The following is a 22,242-nucleotide window of genomic DNA, read 5'->3' on the forward strand; positions in this document are numbered from 1 at the left end:
GGGGTCAAAATTCTAACATCATGGGTCAAAGCCCATCAGGTTGTTTATAAAACGAATTGATAAAAAAAATATAAATTTTTATATGAGATGGTTTCACTGACATGTCTTATACTAGGGTTAAATCTAACAAATTTGATTTTCAACTTTAAAAGCTACTTTCTCAGCTCCTTAATAAAGTTTTTACAAGGAATGTTTATGGGACTTAAGAAAAAAAAATCTTTTAGATAAGTAATATGTTATATCATTGATTAATAAACTTGATGTTTAAAAAGTGGGAATCATAAATATTAAAAAATATTTAAAAATTTTAGTGGAAAAATATGGGGACGGCAACTAATAAAAAAACATTTTCATAAAGTTTGTGAGAAATATATGGAGTCAATAAGGAAATTTTAAGTGTAATAATAATGTTAATAGAAGATATATGAAGACCATAAACATTATTAAAATATTAAAAATAAGGATGAATAATGCTATTTTTGTATAAAATTTGTGATATAAGTAGAAATATTCTTTGACTTATGAAAACAACTAATAAAACACCTCAAAATAATAAATAAGAACTTTTTAAAAAGACAGAGTAAGTAATTTCACAACACAAATCGTTTTTTGAGATTGTCATACACTGAAATATCTCATATATGATTTGCTACAATACCAAATTTTAAATTTGCCACTGTTTAAATTTATAATTATCATGTTATAAAATTATGGGTTCATATTTAATATATAATATATAATACATAATCAGCCAAAAAAAATTTAAAAACATAAATTAAGAGAAAGTAAAATACACAAGATGGAAAGTTGGAAACGTAATGTTAATAGTAGTAATTTATTTTAATTACTTCTATATGGACCATGCACAATTGTATGGCACTAATTTGATGGGAACGTATGATAAGATGAAGAGACTATAGTATAGGACCATTTTGCACTATCACCCAACCTACTAAATTTTACTCCTTCCTATTCTATTCATCTTGAGTGTTCCATTTACTTTATGCGCTTTATCCAATGCACTTATTCAATTCGTAATATATCGAGTTATGTATAATTAAAAATTATAAAAAGTTGATATTAATAATCTTTACATTAAAACAAATCAAATAAGATCTCACATGACCATCTTTTAACTTATAGATTAATAATAAAATGCAATTTAAGAGTGATAAATGAATAGTATCTTAAAAGTAAATATGACACCTAAGGTAAATAAGAGGGAGTATAATATTCTTATAAAACTACAATTAGATCTGAACACTCACGTGTATATGTTCTGAATTTTATTCAACTATTTACTATTATTCTCGTGTTGTTATCTATTATATGATTTAATCCTAATTAATATGGATTTTATTTAAATGACTTCGATCATGGCTTAGGCAATTCCGAACCCAAATTCCTTTATTTTTACTAATATTCATATTTAAGGATTATTATATAATTAACTGAAATAGTTTTATATACATATTGTTTTTATCCCAGTATGTTACCTCCATTGTTAGACATTTAAGCTTCCATGAAAGTATAATACAGTAGCTGAAGGAGGTTTTTAGAGAGAGAAAAAAAATCTTTCTATTTCTTGATTCTTTATTATTATTACTTTTACATGTAACAAACAAGTTAACCAATTATATAGGCATAAGAAGACAAAAGGCAACAACACCTAGAGCTATTACAAAGTTTGAAAGAACAAAATATACGCTACTCTATCCTCCAATTCAGCTTAATTGTCTTTTTTTTTATTATTTATTTATCACTTTTAATTTATATTTTACTCTTAATTTATATGTTAAAACATAGTTATGTGGAATTTTATTTAATTCGTTTCAGTATAAAGATTATTAATATCAACTTTTTATAATTTTTAATAATAAATAATTTGAGATATTAAGAGATTAAAATATTAGCTCGGGAGTATTATATTGAAACGAAGCGTAATAAACCGGACGAATTATTAACACAGTACAAGCATGCTCATTAAGAATTGGTAACTGATTATATTGTTTGACGATTTTTTTATCTAAATTAGTTTTGGTTGATATTTGTGAATGTAGTATATAAGAATATTAATTTTTTTCTATGTCCAATTTAATATTTGGATTAAGAGAAGGAAAGTTCTCCAAATTCTATTTCTCATTTATTGTGTGTTCTCTGGCCTAATTGAATATTAGAATTGAATTTACACAAATTCTTGTATGAGACGGTCTTACCATGAGACGTGTTAAGTGGGTTAAATCCTTTTAATTAAATTGAATGATTTTAGATAATATGAAATTGGTTTTGATTATTTGGTATTGAAATGGTCTTTTTCAAATTGGTTGATCTCTACTTCTCTAGATATGAGATGGGTTAAGTGTAGTCGTCAAATTTTGCATTATAGATGATACATCTAGTTATATATGTAGTCTCAACTCTCAATCAGGTGTTGATAATGAACCTTTTCTAATTGGATAATAATTGGATATGACATGAATTGAGTGTAGTAGTCAAATTTTTTATTATAATTATCAATGAATCGGTTTAATCAAAAGTATACAAGTTGATGAAGGAATGCCAAATATATGTATCATTATCATCGTATTCAATGTATCTTACCTTTATTGGAAATATAATGCTAATACAAATAAACAAACCGATTTGTATTTCCCTTGTGTGGATGGCAATGGAACTCCTTGTTTTGTAAATCACCAAATGGACACCATAAAGATATGGTTGCGACAATCAAAGAAGTCGCTCGGAAACTTGATATGAGTAGAAGGCATTCATGCACTTTCCTATTGTGATATTTCTCCCACAAAGGTGCTTGGGATGATAAATGAAATTCACAATGAGATACAATCTACACAACAAAATCCTAGCACAAGAAAATTGCAATAGTAAATACAATGTAGTGAATTATGAACTTTGATGATATTAAGAGTTAATTACTCTCTCAATATTATCTCATGAAAGGAAGAACAAGAATAAGAGTATTTTAAAGAGAAAAATCATAAATCATATGAAATTGGGATGGAATGTCACTTGGCATGCAACCTCTATTTATAGAGCTATGCATCAAATAATACCTCATTTTGAAACAAAAGTGTTTCACCAAGCAAAGCTTATGAATCAAAGTAATGTTTCACCAAGCAAAGCTTACGAACCTAAATAATGTTTCACCAAGCAAAGCTTATGAATCAAAGTAATGATTCATCAAACAAAACTTATGAGTCAAAGTAATGATTCATCAAATTCTTTGAGGCATTTAATTTGGACTTATAATATATTTATTTAAGTCCCACTACTATACTAAGTATGTAGTATATACAAATCTAGGTTTATATACTCTAAATGTTCAACAATAGAAATTAGGATCAGAGTTTGGGTGGAAAGGAAGGCTACAACCTTACCCATAAAGGAGGATGCGTCCAAATAGTCCCTCGACTCGAGAAAGATTTTCATAAGGAGATTCTTGCAATAAAAAGGACTGAATGCAGCTGATTGATACCCCAAGCCCGCATCATACAACACAAGCTTTGAATAAAAGATCAGAGTGATATGTCAAAAATATGTTATGCACTCTATTATTTCCCTTACACAGGAACCTTTAATTTGGACTAGGATCAGAGATACAACACATATCTTACTCATACTTGAACTTGATGATTCCACTTGAAATTAAGGTGGGGTGGATAGATTTGAACGCGTAACCTGATCTTTTGATACCATGTCAAATAACAAAGTCAACTAAAAATTTAAGCTGATGGTTAAAAGCTCAATATATGTTACATACCCTATTAATAACTCATGCATCTTATTGTACGCGTAGTCTCAACTAAAATAATCAATGATCAACTAAAATTGGGTGATTTAGATATGACATGGATTAACTGTATTCATGTTTTTTTTGCATTGTGTGTGATGCATTTCATTGTATGTGTAGTCTTAATTCGGTGATGAAAATCAAATTTTCCTAAATTTCTTGGTTTTTTTTCTATATCTCAAATCAATTTCTTCATAATAACAATTATTGATAAATTTATGATGATATCATACTAATTTCAAGGCCTAATTATTCCTTTGTTGAGATAATTGTTTCGGATATCCACACAATTTATGTGGATTGGAATATCCAATAGAAAAGCATAAAATTATTTTTTCTTGAAGTTTGTTTTGACCAAATTTAGATGTCAAATAACGGATATTTCAATTATTTTGGATATCCAATTTCAATATTGATATTGAAATTTACAAATTTTGCATATTCAATTTAACTGCTTGTTTTGAATTGAACATTCGACAACTTTACTCACCCCTTAGAATAATAAGGGGAATCTAGGCTCCTACCTGCCTAAGCCATAACATGAGTCATTTGATCAAAACCTATTGATATTGAATATTAAACATACAATATAGAAGAATGATAATTAAAATAATTTAAGATAATAGTAGATATATCGCTAGTGAACATCTCCACCATCAGTCCATCACAAACACCATGCCACTGCGGTCTGCCGCCAGCCCATCACTACATAATGTAATTCCCATTGAAGCACCAACAACCATCAAGAAATCCGTCCTCCGCCCCTGCCCTAGCTAGATTACTTTATAATTTCTCATCATGTTTCATCAGTAGTCAATCTAGAAAAAAAAAAAAGAAATAATGTTAATATCAATCTTATCTAGAATATATTTACATATACTATTTAATTTTATTTTAAATTTAAGTGATGTCAACTATCAATCTAAAGAAAAAAAATAACGTCAATGGTATGGATAATCTTACATTGCACCCGCCAATGTCTGATCTTTCATTTTCTAAGACTTATAGATAATTATTTTCTCTCTGTTCCTTTGAAAAAGTAACATTCAAAAAAGAAAATTCTTAGAGGAGTATCACCCAGTGAGCCAGCCAAGTAGGGTGTAGGCAGTACCACAATTCCACAAAGAGTAGCTGTACTGCGCATGCACTGATGCACCAGCAGGTGGAATTTCAAAAGGATGTAATAAAACAAAGGAAATGCAGACACTTTAACTTTGTATGACAAACAGCTATACTGAAAACAATGGCCATGCAATTCTTACATTCAATTGGTCTTTTATGCTCTTGCAAAGATACTTCTTCACGAAATTCCACATTTGCACTGAAAATTACTCTTTTACTTTCATATTTTTGGGCATGAATCATCAATCCAAACTTGAGTTGCTGTTGCACTTTTTTCTAGTTTTTCTCAACATGGTTATGTCCAGACGATAGAAAATTAAAATGATTAAAGAAACGAATCTCTTTAACAACCACTAAAATTAATATGTTGGTTCATGTAATCGACACCAATCTTTTAGGATTAATGCTCATTATTGTTGTTGGGGTTATTTATCGAGTAATTAGCTGATCTTATATTTTTTAGATTAAGACTTAGACATTATTTTGGTTTCAGTTAGTGTTCATATGAACTCGAAAATTGTCAAGAAAACAACTCAACGAGAAACTTATGTTTATGATTGTGGTTTTAAAATATGTACTCGTCCTCGTACATAATGCTAAATTTCTACATTAAAATAAAAGGATTGATGAGATTCCAACTCATAACCCTTCTCTCAACTTGGCTTATATTACAAATCAAATCAATCAAAAGTTTAAATTTTAATAAGTATGTGTGACAACTATCATGTAAAGAACCAATTTAGTAAAACAAATACTCTTTTTTCTTTATTATTACCTCTGTGATGAAATACTTGTAATTGATAATGAAAAGTTCATTGAAAAATGTTAATATTAATAGCAAGTATAATGAAATAGAAAGAGTATTACATTTATTTATTAGGCCTTAGGGCTAGGCTAAAACGCTCTTGTATATATTTTGATTAGCTTAATTAATATATGCACGATAAATACTTTTATCATACATGAGGCCAAGTTCTCTAATTAAGATATAAAGAAAATGAAAATGTATTTTGTATTTATTGTAAAAATTATTTTCATTGATAAACCTTACCAAACAACAAATTTAGGAAAAATTGCACACGCTACTGTTTTATCTTTTTCTAAAATTAATGGAGTGCTCCTAGGATTAAAATGCAGAAAAGTAGTCCTCCAGACTTCAAGGACCAAATGGGTGAGTAATAAGGGCAGGCAGAGTACAGCCCCAGGTTACACACTAATTCTTAAATGAAACAGTTTCACGGGAGTAATAAGGGCAGGCAGAGTACAGCCCCAGGTTACACACTAATTCTTAAATGAAACAGTTTCACGGTAAAAATATCTCTATTGAGCTGGCCTAATATATATTTTTTGTGTTACAATGATCACTTATAATATTAAAGTGATCGCTTATAATTTTAGTATAATCGCTTTTTAAAGTCTTATAATAATTACTCATAACTTTAAAATAATTACTTATAATCTTAACATAATCAATTAAAAAAATGGATTATTATATGAAACCATCTCATAGTGAGACAGTCTTATACAAAATGAACTGCAAAATAAATGGTTGAGCAGCCAGTGATTAATCTGTTTCAGGTTGATTTGATTTGGTATATGCTTTGGAATTTTGTCCGTAAATGTAGGCCGTGTCCCTTGACGACCCACAAATACACTAACCTGAAACAATATTGCCCCTCAAATTTAGGAAAATAAGATAATATCAAGAAAAATGATAATTTTACGAGAGGTTTAGAGTTCAAATTTCAACAACATTTTAATTTTATAGGAAATTTTATGCGGTAATTTTACATTTTTGACTTTTTTACGTGATAGGTAAATATTTTTTTAATCCACGTGATGACTTTCACCTTTCAACTTTTCTATATGGTAGACAAAAGAGAACTTTTTTTAACTTTACGCTATTTTTACCTAACATAATGACATTTTTTCTAAAAATAAACGTCGTGATCACCCTAATTGACCACATATTTTGAAACATATTCGAAATAAATACTTAATTTTACCAAAAGTTTAACACTTTGTCTACCACATGGAAAACGTGGAAGCTCAAGGTCACCACGCAAATTTAAAAATTATTTGTAGAAAGGCCAAAATTCAAGGTTACCATGTGGAATTTTCCTAATTTTATTTAAAACAATCTTTTATAAACCGCTAAGTGACATAGTAGTAATAGTACATAATCCATAGAATCACTTAGTTGTTTATATAATTTTTTTTCCTACAAAGTTAAATTCTCTATTTTATGTAATTGATAGTGATATATCGCTATATTACATAGCAATTTATATTGAAAAACAAAAAAAAAATGTATTAAAACTTCATCCTATATGGGCAGTTTAGGCGGAAATAAATTTGTAATTGCATTATTAAGCAAAAGTATTGAAAACTAAGTTTGTAATTTGCATTATTAGGCAAAAGTTCTTTAGAATTTTGATTCAATGTATACATTTAAAATAAAAAATGATTTATTCAAATAATTTAAAATGTAATATTGATTTTTTTTTCAAGATGCTATGGCTTGTAGTTGTCTCTATAGATATTTCATGTTGATAGTAATTACATAGACTCTAACAAAAAGAGAGGTCCAACTTTTAATTAATGGTAGATAGTTGCTAGGGGAACTGATGGAAACATAAGATATACTCACAAATCTCAATGAGCCTTATATTATTCATTTAGTGCCACTTTATGTTCATGTCATGGAGTATTAAAGAAGCATGGCCACAATTTTGGATTTTGTTTGGTACAACACTACTTTAGTTTTTTTTTTTTTAAAAAAAAAATTGAACTTAATTATATGGATTTTGATAATAAGTAGAAATTTTATAAATAATAAGATTATTATAAATTATTCTTAGCCTTAAACATGTTAATTTTGAATGTATCAATTTCATATAAAAAGTAATGAAGTATTAAAGTTTATTACATTTTATTATATTCATTCATATAACTTTATTCAATATTTTATAAAGGGAAAGTCTATAAGGATATAATTTGTTAAGAAATAAAATAAATATAGGCATACGATTATTATTTGATAGATAATAATTGAATAATTAGGAAATTAGAGATCAAATATAATTTTGAAGTTCTTAAAAGTTTTCTAGCATTCTTTATACTCAAATAAGTAGATTCAATTTATTTGTCCACTGTATAATACTTTCGTTTTCAAATTTTTTTTTTCTCCAACATAATGCTTATAAATTTTAAAGGTAGTTTTTCCATCTAATTAGTTTTCAATTTCCTTGGTCAAACCAATTAAACTTGTAAAAATAATTTATAAAGTCCTTTTTCAAATTCAAACAAAATTTTTTTTTTGACACAAATATACTTTTTAAAGTACACCCTTTCCCCACCATTTCTGCAAATTCCAATGTTACTAAAGTTTCTTCAATTAACTTTACTTGAGTCAAGTGGCCGTCTTTGGTCAACTTTTTACTTCATTTGAATTCAGTTAAACAAAAGAAATTACTTTTTTCTATTATTTATGATATGATCACATTTTAAAGATGTATTATGTGTATTTAATGTAAAAAATTGTATACCTCTAATGTTGTATTTATTTCTTAATCTATAGAAATTTTACCTAATTTAATTTACTCCTAAACTCAAAATTTCATTATATTGATAAATAAATCAATAAAGATGTTTAATTCAAGGTTTATTTGGTACAAAATTAAATATAGGTTCCTACAGTACTATGAGCAACTTACTCTCATTATAGGAAATAGGAAATAATTTTTCCAATAACCCTAAAAAATAACTTAACTTACTCTCATTATAAATAATGGATAATAACAACTACAAAAGTAAAGAAAAATTGGACAAGTAATAGTCCAAAATTCCTCAAAGTCCAGCTATTATAGAACTCAAAATTAATTGTTAATTCGTCTTAAAATCTTATTATTAAGACTATATTTAAACTTGTATACAACATAAAAAATTCATTTTTTTATTAATGAAATCTTTAAAATGTAAAAATGTTATGTATGAATAATTAAATCAAGATCCATTTAGAACCATAAACCTATTAGCCCCGACAGCTCTGGGTCAAGGTCCAAAATTTTCAAACCCTAAAGGTACAATTTCAGGTACGAGCCCACCAAAAATTAATGAGTCTGAGTTCGGGTCCGGTTGGACCTGACCCATGACCATCCCTAGCGGTTACAAAAGTAGCTGAAAAACCGAGTCAACTTTCACTACGCTTTTAAACATTTTTTTCATAACCAAACGACGACTTTGACGTTTTCCTTCTTCTCAACGAAGCCGAGTCAGCTTTTGTTTCTGACAAACACCGACATTCCTTTGTAGACTTTAATTAGAATGGTGGATTATAGGACAATAAAAAGAAAGAAAAGGGCTAAAGAAGATTTTATTTTATAACCTTGAAAAAACAGATTAAGTTTTAGAATCGCTAAATGTCATCAAATATTGAGACTAATACTTTGTGGACTTAATCAGAGTGGTGGACACTAGACGTTCTTTTATTTTACATTTGTCACCATTTTGCTACATATTTTTGGGCAATTAATATTGTATTCTATCATGTTAATTGTTAACCTTAGCTTCATGCACCACGTAACATTGTTCCCAACTTCAATGATTTGAATATGCTATATGGTATGACTCGGAATAACTAATCAGAGTATTATTTGTCTTGTAAGAGTTTTTCAAAAATATCAAAGAGCAGCTTTTGTGAATATTTTTTTCCATTAAATAATCTCAAAATAAAAAATTTGTATATTAATAATTTAGATTAATAGACTATTTAACTTATGTATGAGGCTCGTACAAGAATATTTGTAACTGTACTTCAATTTTTCATACTTAGTCCAAATGTTTATCTTTTTTTAATTATATTTCGGGGTAAGGAGTAAGATTTCCTTACGGACATATCGATATATATATTTTTGTAGGCAGTGAGAAATAAACCGGGTTAAACAGCAGTGTAAAACAAAAAAATTTTAATTACTAAATCAATAAAAAAAATTTCTTTTTAGCCTAATATTTTGTCAGATCACCATTCAGCGCAAAGTAAGTAAATTCCATGTTCTCACGTATATAAAATTAATAATTAAAACTAGGGACAAATGTCAATAATAAATAACCAATCTTTACTTGATCCACTAAAAATAAATCTATTTACTTTTTATTTTTAAATAAGCCCACTTATATTTATTAAAATTACCCACCTATTATAAATTAAGTAAATAAACAATAATTAAGTATATGTTCAACAATTAGTTTATTTTAAAAAATTATAATTAGATTTATTTTGAGCAAAAATTTTGACCATTATAAAAATGATCCTCTTAAGATAATTTTGTAGGTTAGATTCGTATGACTTTTAGTTGTATGTTGTCGCTGGAATAACTAATTAAATTTGTACGAACAAATGAAAATTTTCCACTGTTCACATACTTACTAAGATTTTGGAAGCATAATATATAGGAGTGCAATATTCCGTAATTAACAATCCAAAATGATGCTTAGCTATTATTCGCATCATCACAAAAGAAACGTCTTGCAAGTTTCCAGCTTCTCGTGCTTCTTATACCTCAGTGATAGGTATGAAGATCATCACCATTATTTTTCTCTAGCATTTTGACATTTATTTTAAAATAAAAAATAAAATGTTAAAATCTCTTCTTTTAAACTCTATTAAACAATTATAGCCATTCAATTGAATAATTGACCCTCCATTACATTTTAAATAATGAAGAGGATCATAACTCCAGTGATAAAAGTCGTTTTCAAACAGACCAGATTCGGTATTTATCAGACCATGTATAACTGAACGCATAGTTGATCTGGTTAAGTTCATATTTGATAAACATCGATAAATCTTATGTATTATATTAAGAGGTGTTCATTTGGGTTATCGGGTTGATTTCTAGTTAGGTGTTTCGGGTTGTTTTGAAATCGAATTTTATGTCCGTATTGTTTTTTTTATATAATTGTAAATCATTTTTTAAGTCGAATCAAATCGAGTTCGATTTTAAAATTGGATTATGAAATATGTTTGAACACCTATAATTATATTCATACTTTAATTTCATATTTTTGCACTTGATTTTCTCAATTTTAATATTAATTTCAATTTCACAAATTCACAAATCAAAGGGCTCTTACGATAATACTACTAACATTTTCAAACAAGGTTGTTGTACATATCAACATAAATTTTTGGGCTTTAGCTGTCTTGTAAGTTGCAAGTTGTTAGGTAGAGGATGAATAAACATGTAAATCATCCATATCATGCAACTTTCTATGAATGAATGAATCATGCTATTTGATCATGATTACAACTCTTCCAAGCTTGTGTTACACTGGTTTGACTTTATCAATATTTTTATTTTAGTGAGTCTTTTTAACTTTATAATAATTTTATTTTAAATAATATATCAATCATACTATGCCATATCATATCATTTCCAAAACAAAGACATAAGAAATGTCATTAAAAAGACCCTAAAAAAAAACCTTGCATAGAACGCAATAAGTGATACTGAATACGCAATGGAAAAAACCCTTTAGAAATCAACACAAGTTTGAAACAATATAAAGATACACATACAAATAAATGCGTATTTATAAGTGAGTATACGCAGACTAAAATTTGTGTATACATACAATAAAGGATAAAGGATAATATCTCAACCATACTTTAGTTAATTCTAATTTTCCACTCATCTTCTCTTAACCATATTTGCTGCGGTTTTTGCCCCTGACCGCAGCAAATAACCCACCATATTTGCTGCGGTTTTTGCCTCTGACCGCAGCAAATAATGCCCTTATTTGCTGCGGTTTTGAACCGCAGCATTTAAAGTAGGACATTTGCTGCTATCACTATTGCTGGGGGCCAAAACCGCAGAAAATAAGGGCAAAAAAACCGCAGCAAACGATGTTTTTTCCACTAGTGTTACTATTTTACGAATTACCTTTTTAATATTAGTTGGACTGATATGGTTATATTAATCCATTGTTGGGGCTAGCGTAATAATTTTTTTGATAAACTATTTAATCTAAATTTTATTAAATACGTTTTCGCACATATTTTGAACAAATAATACTCATTATCTTAGAGTCTAAGTTGTCATAAGTCAATACGATTAAACATGACTTATAATCTCATAATTTATATTTATTGACAAATAATATAATATGAATTTAACATGATTTATATACTATTTTGCTATAGTTTTCAACATATACGACTTAGGTTTGGTAGGATCCTAAGATTTCAAGGTATATGCTCATTCATCACGTTTTACGTTTAAATCAAGTGATAGGTACTACAAATACCAATTAATATGTCAGCATGATTAGTGATTTAGTCGTTTTGGTTTTCAAATGTTCTTTTCATTTACTTTTTTACAATTTTTAAAGTAAATTTTAAGTCTTAATATCCCTAAATATGCATCATAAAAAATTATAAAAAATATATAGTAAAAAAGTATATATTAAGACGAATCTAACGAGATCACACATGGATACATTTTATCATCCATATATGTCTTAAAAATCTTAATTAAATTTCTCTCTCCAGAATAGAATATTCTAAACAGAAAGAACATTAGAAAATGGAAGGAGTATTATTATACCTAATTATGTTAATCGTTTAATTAACAAAATTAGCAGCTTTCTTGAATATTAGTTAACTTAATCTCTTAAATTAACTTTTTAATTACTCTTTGTGTCTAACTTTTACTATAAGTATAATTTGTGAACAATCTACAAAAGAGCAAAAATAATATTTTATAAAAAAATGAGAAAATCATAAAAAAATAAATTAAATACGTAAATATGAATTTAAAAAATGTGGTTGATAGTCAAAAATTAAAAGAAAGCAAAACCTAAGAATGGAACAGACGAAGTGAGTTTATCAATCTGTCATGTCAAATTACGACATGCAACATTAATATTTGATTTGTTTATATTTCTAAGACTATAAATGATGGAGTATAATTGTTATGTCACTAACAGACCAAATAGAAAACAATATCAGAAACTTGATTTATTTTTTATTTTGATTTTAATTTAATTTAAATATTCGGCAGCTTAAATATCCTTTTAATAACAAGCTTTTTAGTATTTTATTCTCATGAACATTTTCACAGGTGTTTATTTAAAATGTATTTTTATAGTGTGCTGAGAGACCTATAAATTAAATATTAGGCTAAGGATGGATTTTTGATTCCTAATTTAATTTAACTTGATAAAGTCTCACTAATTGGTGAAAATTCGATTTCAGGTTTGATTTTTATGTAAAATCAAATTAATCAAATTTAATTTGATTTTTTATTTTTCAATTTAAATTCAAGTTAAATTTAGTCACAATTCAAATCAAACCAAAATCAATTTCATTCGGTTTAAACTTTTAAAGTCTAATCCAAATTAAATTTACTCCTTAAAAACAAATATAAATTGCAAATTAAATTTGAAAACCAAAATAAAAAAAAAAAATTATACTAGCAAAAGTTGGAATGAAAAAATAAAACTTAAATTATTGATTAAAAACTTTAAAATCATACAAATATAAATAAATCTAGATTCCATCTGTACCACTTTAATCTATTTTGGAACCTGTACCAATTTGATCTACGTTGATTAAAAATTCCTAATCCAAATTCAAACCAAATAAATGTTGTTTCAAATAGATTATTAGCAATTTTCATCCAATAAATTTTGTACATTTGAGAGAGTGTCTAGGAAGTTGACATTTGTATATCCCAACCCCATGTTCAGCATACTTAACCATATAGGGCCCTAAAAAGTTGGGGCCTCAATATTAATTTAAATAGTACTCCTTCTAATTTAATTTAGTTGTCCCATTTAATTTGGAGGGAGTATATATTAAGTGTTTAAAAATATAAAATTATTTAAAAAATATCATAATTTTTAAATATTATATAGGGCCTTCAGAAAATTTTTCAATTTTTAGTCTATCCTTAACTTTTTTGTATATTGTAGGGTGAAATTTAGGCCCATACCTCTCTAAGTCATAATATGGGTCATCTAATTAAAAACTCTATTAATATTGAATTGTGTAATATATATATAAAACAAATGAATAGTAGTCAAGTTAATTAATTAACACAAATAAAAAAAATAATGTTAAGCCTACATTATATATACAAATATTTTGAATTTGTTGAGAATATATAAATTGTGTTGTGATATTTAGGTCGTGATGATGGATGTTAGTTAAAATGGATACTGATGTTAGCATAATAAGGTTTTTCAGTAAGCCTCGTTTACCAAATTACATGTAAAATAATATTATTAAAGCCTAAAATCAAGTGTACTTTTCACAAATGCATTCATATTCTTCCCATTAATTGTCGGAGATAATCTTGTTTAAATGCTGAGTATAATTCAACAAAATAATTCTAAGGAGCAACTTTTTCCTACAACTACTTCACAATCTCTTGTCACAAAAAGACCGAAAAAGAAAATAAAAATATTAGAGTTGATAACATATTTTCAAATCTTAATTAAAAGTTTAATTAAGCTGATAATTGATATTTCGATATAAGTTATATACTCTAACATGTTTTCCCATATGAAAATCTTTAAGTTAAAAGTATAAATGCAACATTGAAACTCTTCATATCTGATGCTAAATATATTCAAATTGAAATGAAAGATGCATGTTAGATATTTATTGTTATTTGGGCCATAATATAAAGTTAAATAATAAATTAAAAAAAAATCAAATACTAGCAATTAATGTTATTAGTTATTTTGTTATTGGAGTATATATTTAAGTTTTGTCATTATATTTAACATATTTGTCTTTTTAGGATTACAGGGTAGACTATAGAAATTAAAAATTAGGTGAAATTAATTCTTAAAACTTTGTATGAAAAAAACTATACTTGATACAATTAGGACAAAAAGCAATTAAATTGATATTTTTTTGATATGGAATATTTAATTATTATATCATAACCTAAATAAAAAATAACAAACACTTGCACTTTGTACGTCATAAATCATATATTTAAGTCATACCTAACTTAGTTAAGCATATAGTAGAATCTACCATTGTCTTATTATTATTGTTTGATATTTTGTTTTGGAGTGTGATATGAACATAATATGAAATATTGATTGGATGACATAAAAGTTGTCCCCTCCTCTTGTTAGAAATTGTGGCTACTTTTATTGACGTCAAGTTCTTCAAGGTTTCAAAAACTTATGTGAAAGAGAATAAGAGCATTCTTTGGATTGTTAACAAAAATTATTAATCTTACGTCTATACATCATGCATTAATTAAATTGTATTTGATCTAATTCTATCTTAAAACTTTTATAGATTGAAAGAACTCTTTATACAATATATGTTATACTTTCTCTGTTCCATAATATTTGCTACTGATAGTGACTTTTTCCCACACAATATATCACATTCAGTAGCAAGTATTATGGAACGGAGGAAGTATCAAACAACGACCTGAAGGAATGTATGAAATTTCAAATCTCATCTACATGCATAGTAGGTTCATTAATTTAGATTGCTAATTTTCACAAATATAGTATATTTGCTAGTTGTTATTTTTAATTAATGTAAATTTCGTATGACTTTATTTATAATAAATTAATATTTATTTCAAAAAAATCGTATGTGAAGGTTCTGATGATGTTGTAAAAATGCTTGCTTGTTAATTAATTATTACCAAGTATTTCTTTTCATAAGAAAAATTGTTATAAGGTGCTTATCGATTCTGATTTTCTTGCAATGTATAATATTTAAAAAAAGAAACCTTGTGATCACTAATTGTCCACCACATTTTTTTTGTTGTTTTGGTGTTATGTATTACTTCTATATGATTTTTTTTTACTAATTGGATGATTTTTATACTGATTAATTTTGGTGTTAATAGCCACAAATCTTTGAGTTAAAGCATTGATATAAACCTTTATAAACTCTCAACTTTGAGAATCTTAATTATTAATTTCATAATTTAATTTAAACAATGTTGTAATAAAGTAGTAAATAATTTCTTAAAATCAAAAAAATTTATAAATAATTTTTATAAGTTTTTGATTATAAGAAAGCCCATCATTACATATATATCAATTAATATTTTTTTATAATTTAAAAACTAAAAAAGACATTTACACTGAAATGAAAAGAAAATAATCCTTATTTGACGTACCTTTTAAGGAAATAGATGAATAAATCTCCTAAAAAATATGCACTATATATACCATCCTATATTCCTCACTCACCTCACATGTTTCTAATTTTCTTTCTTTCATAGAGAGAAAACACCAATGATAGCTTGAATTTCGTGTATTGCTCCTATATTTCTATTTCATTATATTCAACTCTCCAATTTTTTGGTCAAATTTCTACATAACCTAAAATTTAGATCAAAACTCAAATTTGGGTCTTATTTTTTAGATCTTCATCAATATTTTGATCCATTTCCAATCAAATTTCAGGTACGAGCTTTAAACGACTAATTATTTTTTTTTTTGAATAAAAGTAATTAATATTATTTTCTTCCTTGGCAAATGATTTTCACATACAATTAATTATGAGCTTAGAGTTTTATTTTAAATGGGTTCTCAACCATGTTTTAGTTACTCTTTATGGGTACACATTATGTTATGGAAAGGGACAGCGATAATCAAACTTATCTTTTTCAAAAAAATATTAATATGTATTTCAATAGAAACAAAAATTCAATTCTAATTTATTTTGTTATTCAATATACGATGTTAAAAATCTTTGTAACCGTGATACAGAGACTGTTAAATTATTAGCTTTATTTCTATTTTTACAAGTTATTCTGAGTACTCCATTTATTGTTTTATTTTTCCATTACTCTTAACCATTAAATTAAAAGGCTTAAATTCCTGCCGTTCATGTAGTGTAAGTTAAAGGTATATATGCTAATATGCCATACTATTAGCAGATTAATTGCTTAGACATTGAGATTATGTGCACATAATTTAAGCATGCTTTTACGCTCATTTAAGTACAAATAAAGCCTTCAAAGTCAAAATCAACTCCTTTGATCATTCTTAAGGAAAACAGTTGTAGAGATCAAGACTTTTTGTAGATACATCTGTACATATTGGTATAAATAGAGTATACTCCGTACCTTTGAGTTCATCGTTTTTGATTATTTTATTTGAGAGCTTTTTCTATCGTAAATACAATCATCAGCCTAAACTTTTGATTATATTGATACATTTATTACCACGTAAAAGAAGGGTTTTTGTTGCAACCACTGCTCTAGCCCAAGTAGCTCTCGTTAACCAAGTAGCTTTTTCTATCGTAAATACAATCATGCAGCTTTTTGGCAGGTGGCATATATATATTGGTTTGTTAACCAAGTGATATATACTTGTTTTGGTGCAGACTTATTCTGTACCCTGATTGTTTGGCTTAATTTTATATTTTTAGGTATGTCCTGAAATAACTGGGTGTATATTTGTATAATGTGATGTTTTGTAGTACTAGCTAGTTCATATTACAGATTTCTTTGGTATAATTCTCAGTTTATTTATTTGAAAAAATGATAGTAGTTAGTTTGGTTATTTAATTAAGTTGAACCTTTAATTTTAGGTAATTTGATTTCTAATGGAGAATAGCGAGTTCCCGAATTCGAGAAAACGGATTGCTGCTGAGCTTCCAGCCTTGTGTACTGTGAAATCTTCTGAGGAGATTCATATATTTGATACTATTGATGGGCCCAATGACAACATCACAGTTAATCAGAATCAGCAACTTGGCTTACCTACTACAGTAAGTGTCCTGGATTTGTTATTTTTTGATTCGAGATTAATTAGTTTTGGTTCATGTAGTCGACCACATATTCTAACTAAGGCTTTGTCGTTGTTGTATTGTTGTTTTGTAATTGACCCAATGACGACAAAGAAAGAAAAGCTATATTTGTTAGAGTGTATGTTGACATAACCTGAGCCTCAATTATCAATTTAAGCTTTTGGTTGAGTTGTTTCCTTGACATGATGTTAAAGATAATTGAGATCACAGGATATGTTATATACTCTAATAATATTTATAGAGAAGTATTAAAAAAAATTCAGAAAATGAATGAATGGATGAAAAGATAAGTTAAATATGTCAATGAGAATTAAGGAGTATCAAGGAATCAACTTAACTAAAAGCTTAAGCATATGGTTGAGGGCACAAACACTCATCATATTAGGCTGCTGGCGCTAGATATTCCACTTTCAATGAGAGGGGATTGATATTCGAACTTGTGACCTCTGTTTGACACATTGGTTTCTGAATTTTGATACCATGTCAATGAACTAACTCAATTAAAAACTTGTTGAAGCCCCAAGTCTAACAGAGAATGTGGAGTCATAGCTGTATCAAATTCCATGAGACCGATAAAAAAGAAATTGTAGCAAATTTTGTGAGACGAAAATTTTGACTTAATTATTGATTGTTAATTTCTTAATCTTACTTTGCAAAATTAGGGAACTCAAGTAATAAGTGGGCATGGGCTCAAGAATGAAGGTGTACATGGGTCTGTTTCAATTAGCATGCCACCAACTCCAAAGACCCCAAAAAAGGTTTTGTTTGATGAAAGTTCTGAGACTTCAAATGAACCCAAATATTACTCTCAACCAATATCTAGAGCTGCAACATATGTTGAAGGTGCCCAAACACAAAACCAAGATTCAGGGCAACAAGCAAGATATCCCCATTTGGAACGTCTCAAAGATACGAGGTTTGATTCTTTCAAGACATGGTCTGGAAAACTTGAGAGGCAAATTTCCCATATACGAGGAAAACCTGTCGAACCACAGCCTGAACAAAGGCCTAAAAATCTTGTAGAAGGCGATGCACTGCCTGTGGACCGATATTTTGATGCATTAGATGGCCCAGAGTTGGACACTCTTCGTGTAAGTATATTTTACTGTGGCTTTGATACAACATATTCTAGGGCTTCAGCCATCAGTATAAGCTTTTATTTGAAATCCTAGAATATTATAAGCTGATTGATGGTTGATGTCTCAGAAAATGTTATATACGCTGGAATTTTACTGAACCAAAAATATGAGGCTAATTGTTCTTTACTTTTTTTGTGCAGCCAACGGAGGAGTTGATGCTCCCAGAAGACAAGCCTTGGCCATTTCTTCTCCGGTTTCCTATCGCTTCGTTCGGTATATGTCTTGGTGTGAGTAGTCAAGCCATTTTATGGAAAACCCTAGCAAATTCACCCTCAATAAGTTTCCTCAAAGTTAGTCCTTTAGTAAACTTGATCTTATGGTCTATTTCCATTGCTTTGGTAGTAGTCGTTGCTATCATTTACGGGTTGAAGTTGATCTTATACTTTGAGGCAGTAAGACGCGAGTATTACCATCCGATCAGGGTGAATTTCTTCTTTGCTCCGTTTATATCCCTCCTTTTTCTGTCGCTTGGGTGCCCACCATCAGTTACTAATGACCTTCACCGAGCACTTTGGTATGTGCTTATGTTCCCATTTCTCTGCCTTGAGCTTAAAATCTATGGTCAGTGGATGTCCGGTGGGCAACGTAGACTGTCAAAAGTGGCTAATCCTGTGAACCATTTGTCTGTGGTCGGAAACTTTGTTGGTGCATTGTTGGGTGCATCGATGGGACTTAAAGAAGGACCGATTTTCTTCTTTGCAGTTGGTTTGGCTCATTATACCGTCTTGTTTGTGACTCTCTACCAACGACTTCCTACAAATAAGACCCTTCCCAAGGAACTCCACCCGGTGTTTTTCCTCTTTGTCGCGGCACCTAGTGTTGCGTCTGTGGCATGGGCTAAGATCCAAGGATCCTTCGATTATGGATCTCGAATCTCTTACTTCATTGCTTTGTTCCTCTTGTTCTCATTGGTAAGCATAAATGTACTCTTAACAAGTAACTAGCCGAGAGTCTCACTAGCTGCACCCTCCTTATCTTGTTTGATAAGGGTATGGTCTCTAGTCACCCAACCCTCTCTGAACCCTGATCATAGCTTATGTGAATCTGTGACTTGTTCTTACACATTCTCTGTTCTTGTATGTTTCAACAGGCTGTTCGAATCAATTTCTTTCGAGGATTCAAATTCTCGATAGCATGGTGGGCGTACACATTCCCTATGACAGCAGCAGCGATTTCGACTATCCGATACTCAAATGAAGTAACAAATTGGGTGACCAAAAGCTTAGCCATATTCCTATCTACAATCTCTACACTTATTGTTACAGCCTTGCTCGTTACGACCCTCCTACATGCCTTTGTCTTTCGCGATTTATTCCCTAATGACATTGCGATTGCTATCTGTGAACGGTCTTCTAAGCCGCGTAAGAGATGGTTTCCACTAAGACATGGTAGTTCAGACAACAATGAGATTGAGCAGTACTTGAAGTTTGTCAATACTGATGGTACTGACTTGGAATCTTCTGTGAATCCTTCTAGAACAACCCATGAGAAGACTGATTCTGAATTTAATTAAACGCTTTGAAAATGTTAGTCTGTGAGTGGGATATACTGGATATGATTATGATGATGATAATGATGATGATGATAATGATGATGATGATGATAATGATATTTAGAAAATGTACTATGATGTGCTTATGTTTAAGGATGAAGAGCTTATGATGAATCAAAGAAAAGCCAATGAATTCTAAATCACTAATGATTCAGAGAGAGGCTTCAAAATGCATCCATTAATGGTTGCATTTGGAGCTTAAATGTGTTAAAATTTACATCTTATTTTGTCACTAAAGAGTTTGTGGATTATGAAGGCAAGTGAGGCTTAGTGTATGATTTTAGAATAAATGACTTTAGTTTTGTCACTAAGATTTTAGGGTTTTTAGTTTTGGATTATAACAGATTTTAGGGTTTTTATTTATATAAAGTTGCAGATAATGTATGCCTGTAATTAAGTGTCAATTTAAAATAGTTAAATATTTAAAAGGTCAAAGGTTAAAGATAGTTATTAGAAGTTACTTATTATATACATAAGCTAAAGAATTGGAGGAAAAACTAAAAAAAACAAGTCATGGCTAGCTAAGAGTTTTTGAGCATGCAAAAAAAAATAGAACAGAAAGGCAAGTAATTTTTATGGATATTCACAATTCACAATTAGAGTAAAATTGTGGTCACTTGAATCGTCAAATTATAAATTTTCATAAGCAAAGATGATTTGAATTGGATGTAAATTTGTAGGCTAAGTACTAAAAGAATCTAACAAAATTGCTTTGTATGTTTTGATAAGAAAAATAGGGCGATTTGACTACTACCATTAAATTTGTCAACATCCGTTTCAAGTTAATTTAAGAGCGTTTAGCAAATGGCAGTTAATTATTAACTTTTTAATTAGCTTGTTTGATTAGGTAAAGGTGTTGGTTATTTTTATCAGTTTTATAACTAGTTAGATAAGTCAATTATTTAGAGACATACTTGGTGGAATTAAATTTTTTTTGTTGGATGTTTGCTAGATAAAAAATAGGCTAACACGCAAAAAGTCAATGAAAACACTAATCAAACAAGTTTTTAATTTTGTCTTATGAAATAGCTTTTCAGCTCACTTAATTTCATTGGCTAAACATATTTTATGACTTTTTAATTAATCAACAAGCCGCCGGCATGCAAAAAAAATTAACGAAAAAGCTAGCAAATAAGCTATATACCAAATACCTTAGTTTTTTTATGTAATAAGCTAAAGGTGAATATAAGATGTTCACAAAAAACGTTTTCCTTGATGATTATACAATTATATATACTTACTTGAGCATTTAACGTAAGTATGTCATCAAATTGATTTTTGTTTCAATTGAAACATGCACTGCAGGTCTTGATTTTGATTCTTAATGTGTATTTTTGTAGTTCTATTCTTCTTTCTACCTACCATCTATTAATACAAATCGGCGCGTCTCAATATTAGGACGCTGCATATGAGACAACCTACTTTAATCACATTTTGCTTAAAAGCGCTTACATGTAGCTAAAATTCTGTCACATATAGTTTAAAACTGAACACATACAATTTTAAATCATATATAGTTTAAAATCAATCACATAGAACTTAAAATTGACTACATAGTGATAGTGCTTACTATTGACGTATTTCATGCTTTTCTTTAATTAAATGAGAATAAAAATCTATCTATTAGTGAAAATATTATATAGTAATAATGATCACTTACACTTTAACAATAATCACATATGCCTTAAGAATGTACACATGGCATATAACTTAAAATCAATCACATATATATTATACGTTACTAAACAAGAATTTATGATTACAAACATAAGTATGTCATTTTGGATTTTGGCGGATAACAAAGTCAGGCCCA

General features: G+C 28.5%; 1 protein-coding gene across 2 annotated transcripts; it reads left to right on the plus strand.

The window, feature by feature from the left end:
- The first annotated feature begins 16,091 nt into the window (after nt 1-16,091).
- Nucleotides 16,092-20,875, plus strand: LOC130806703 (S-type anion channel SLAH2-like). 2 transcript variants are annotated; one of them, XM_057671881.1, is made up of 5 exons: nt 16,092-16,387; nt 17,520-17,699; nt 18,401-18,829; nt 19,018-19,788; nt 19,968-20,875. In XM_057671881.1, the coding sequence occupies exons 2-5, from the start codon at nt 17,535-17,537 to the stop codon at nt 20,388-20,390; spliced, it is 1,788 nt and encodes a 595-aa protein (XP_057527864.1). In that variant the 5' UTR covers nt 16,092-16,387; nt 17,520-17,534; the 3' UTR covers nt 20,391-20,875. The 2 variants fall into 2 exon arrangements, with proteins under 2 accessions (XP_057527864.1, XP_057527865.1); XM_057671882.1 differs by lacking the exon at nt 16,092-16,387 and adding an exon at nt 16,440-17,357.
- The last annotated feature ends 1,367 nt before the right edge of the window (nt 20,876-22,242 follow it).

The sequence above is a fragment of the Amaranthus tricolor genome, chromosome 2 (assembly GCF_026212465.1).
Source record: "Amaranthus tricolor cultivar Red isolate AtriRed21 chromosome 2, ASM2621246v1, whole genome shotgun sequence".
Lineage (NCBI taxonomy): Eukaryota > Viridiplantae > Streptophyta > Magnoliopsida > Caryophyllales > Amaranthaceae > Amaranthus > Amaranthus tricolor.